The sequence below is a fragment of the Colossoma macropomum genome, unplaced genomic scaffold (assembly GCF_904425465.1).
Source record: "Colossoma macropomum unplaced genomic scaffold, Colossoma_macropomum, whole genome shotgun sequence".
Taxonomy (NCBI): Eukaryota; Metazoa; Chordata; class Actinopteri; order Characiformes; family Serrasalmidae; genus Colossoma; species Colossoma macropomum.
In genome coordinates this window covers 29,897,265-29,899,836 of record NW_023494803.1, presented here as the reverse complement: position 1 = coordinate 29,899,836, position 2,572 = coordinate 29,897,265, and the positions used below count along the sequence as shown (strand labels likewise).

Genomic DNA, 2,572 nt, shown 5'->3' with positions numbered 1-2,572 from the left:
TTCTGTTTTAGCACTGACACACTGATCCTTCATACATGAAACCCACGCCATCCGTGCAGGCGTTTTTCACAGGCACTGGATGACCTGCAATACTGAGTATATGTTATTTCTGTGTATGTAGTTCAGTAAATGTGGCTGTGCTGCTTCTGCAGCTGCTTGCCAGTGAAGTGCTTGCACAAGTCGGAGACTTGCGACCTCTGCACGTAATTTTCATTAGGAATGTAACCACACATTTCAGATTCAATGCGGTTTTCAGCTCTGGGGATTCGAATTTTGATCATCTATGTGTTAAAATATGTTGTTCTGTTCTTCGTACACAGATTTGTGAGGTTAAGATATACATACGTTGGATTTCAAAACAAAAGACTGCACAGTAGCATGTTCTTGTTCATAACAGTGGTCTTATAAACAGTGAGCTATAAACAGCATGAAAACAGATAGGATGTACCCAAGTGCCTAGTTTTGATCACTGAGTGGTTTCTGTAAATGAGAGACCTTTGATGCAGTTTTAAAATTTAATATACTGTTTTAAAAGCCATATTGAACAAGTTATACCCTTAAAGTTGAATTCCACTTTTTTTTTCCATTCCATTTTTTCCCCTAAATTTCTGCAGGTGTAAACAGTCATTCAGAGTGGTTTGAAGTGAAAAGAGTAAACTGTCAATCAGTATTATTCACAGTGCTGGTGGTGATAGGAACCAGACATCTAAGGAGTTTAATGCCTCTGAAAGCTCTCTCATAGAAAGTTATGTGAAAAGGCTACAAATATGCTGATGACTGAGGCATTGTTTTTCATTATTTTTGAGAAGGTTTTTGGCTAAAACATGCATTTCTTAAATCTATTCATGGCAGAGAGGTGCAGGTAGGGTGTTTTTAGGCAAAATACTACCCAAAGAAAACAATTTATTTTCAGATTTACCATTATTTTATCATCATCCACATTTAAAGATAGCACTGGTCATTTTGGATAAAAAATAAAATGGCTATATTTGCGTTGTAGTCCTTGTGACCCTGGTTCCTATCATCACCACTGTAAATAGATTTGAGTTGGTACGTTTGTCGACGGCTATTTCACACAAAAACACTTTTACATTGAATTATGCAGAAATTTTGAAAAATTGGAGAAATTCCTCCAATTAATATTAATAATATTCATGCGTACATATTGCTGATTTCAATTAAGATGTTTGCAGTGAATTTCACCATAGGCTAACTATACTGTTTGTTTTGTTTTCTATAACACAGCTATGCCCCGTGGTGCCCGGCATGCCAGCACATACAAGCAGACTGGGAGGCATTAGCCAAAGAGAGTGAGAACCTCGGGATTTCAGTTGGAAAGGTTGATGTTACACAACAGCCAGGTTGGTCAGTGGTTTTCGTGTTGAAGTTGCTCAGACCGATGCTTTTAACAACAGTAGAGGTGCAGTACTCTTAGTGTGCTGTCTTAGTATTATTCTTGGCATTTATTTTGCTCGACATTATGGTATGGTACGGTGTGCTTACAGATCTTACATAATTTTTCATCTTTACACTGCTAAGTGACCTATACCATATCCGAGTACTTGTGCCAAGAGAAATCATGTGACCAGCACACAGCCTCCACCCACTTTTTCTAAACATCTGCACAGAACTGGCCAGCTAATGTTCATAGAAATTCATAAATATCTGGAGGCCTGAAACCCAAAATGTCTGAAGATTTAAGTGCTTTTATAGAACCAAGTGAAAAAATTATGTCTTAAGAGTTGCTTGTTGTGGTCTGGCGTGTGACACCCCCGAGTATATGACCTCTTCACAGAACACTAAGTTTAGTTTAAAGGGGCTGTACTAACAACTATGTGTTTTATATCCTAATGTCGTCTCTATAATAACACTTTACAGTTAGTTGTCATATTTATTTGTACCAGCAAAACAAAATCAAGATCTGTAGTTAGGCTCTATTTTATGTAGCACATTTAGCAGCACACAAATGTATTGTGTTACATTTGAACCTAATAGGATCTTAGGGTTTGATTTTGCACTCCTAGTAGTTTCAGGCATTTTCTTAATTTGTATCATAAAATCAGTATAGTGTAAGCAGAGAGGTGGGATCCTCTTCAAAGAAGAACAGAGGTTCTTTTTATACATAGAATGGAGCACAAGGGCTGAGATAAAAATCCAACTTCAGTTAAAATACTTTTATTAAATAGCTTGTTTGGTCACTTTGACTTGCTTCTTTGTTTCCTCTGTGTTTACTGCAGTGACAGTTCATTTATTTATTTATTTATTTATTTATTTATTTTACTGCAGTGACTTTTAACAGATAATTTGATATGTAGCTATGGCCTCACTAACGGGTACAAATAAACCACACTGTTAAAATAGAAAGCTCAGGTCAGCTGCTTATTAAAACCAATCTTTCATAAGGACAGCACATAACCTTGGTAAAGACTGACCTGGAGGAGGGAGTGCCAAGGGAGAAGAGGAAGGACAGAGCAGCTAAGGACGTTCGGCACACACACGCTTGCAGCAGCAGCCCATCTGAATTGATGCTATCCTTCAGAGGAAGGAAATGCTACATTTATCCCAAGATACA

General features: G+C 37.5%; 1 protein-coding gene across 1 annotated transcript in view; it reads left to right on the top strand.

Moving 5' to 3' along the window:
• tmx4 (thioredoxin-related transmembrane protein 4) overlaps positions 1–2,572 on the top strand; it is an 11,468-nt gene continuing 8,896 nt past the window's right edge. Inside the window, exons 1-2 of the mRNA XM_036594130.1 lie at positions 1–96; positions 1,246–1,361. Coding sequence (XP_036450023.1) covers positions 80–96; positions 1,246–1,361 — 133 coding nt within the window. The 5' untranslated portion in view covers positions 1–79. The remainder of the gene's footprint in view (positions 97–1,245; positions 1,362–2,572) is intronic.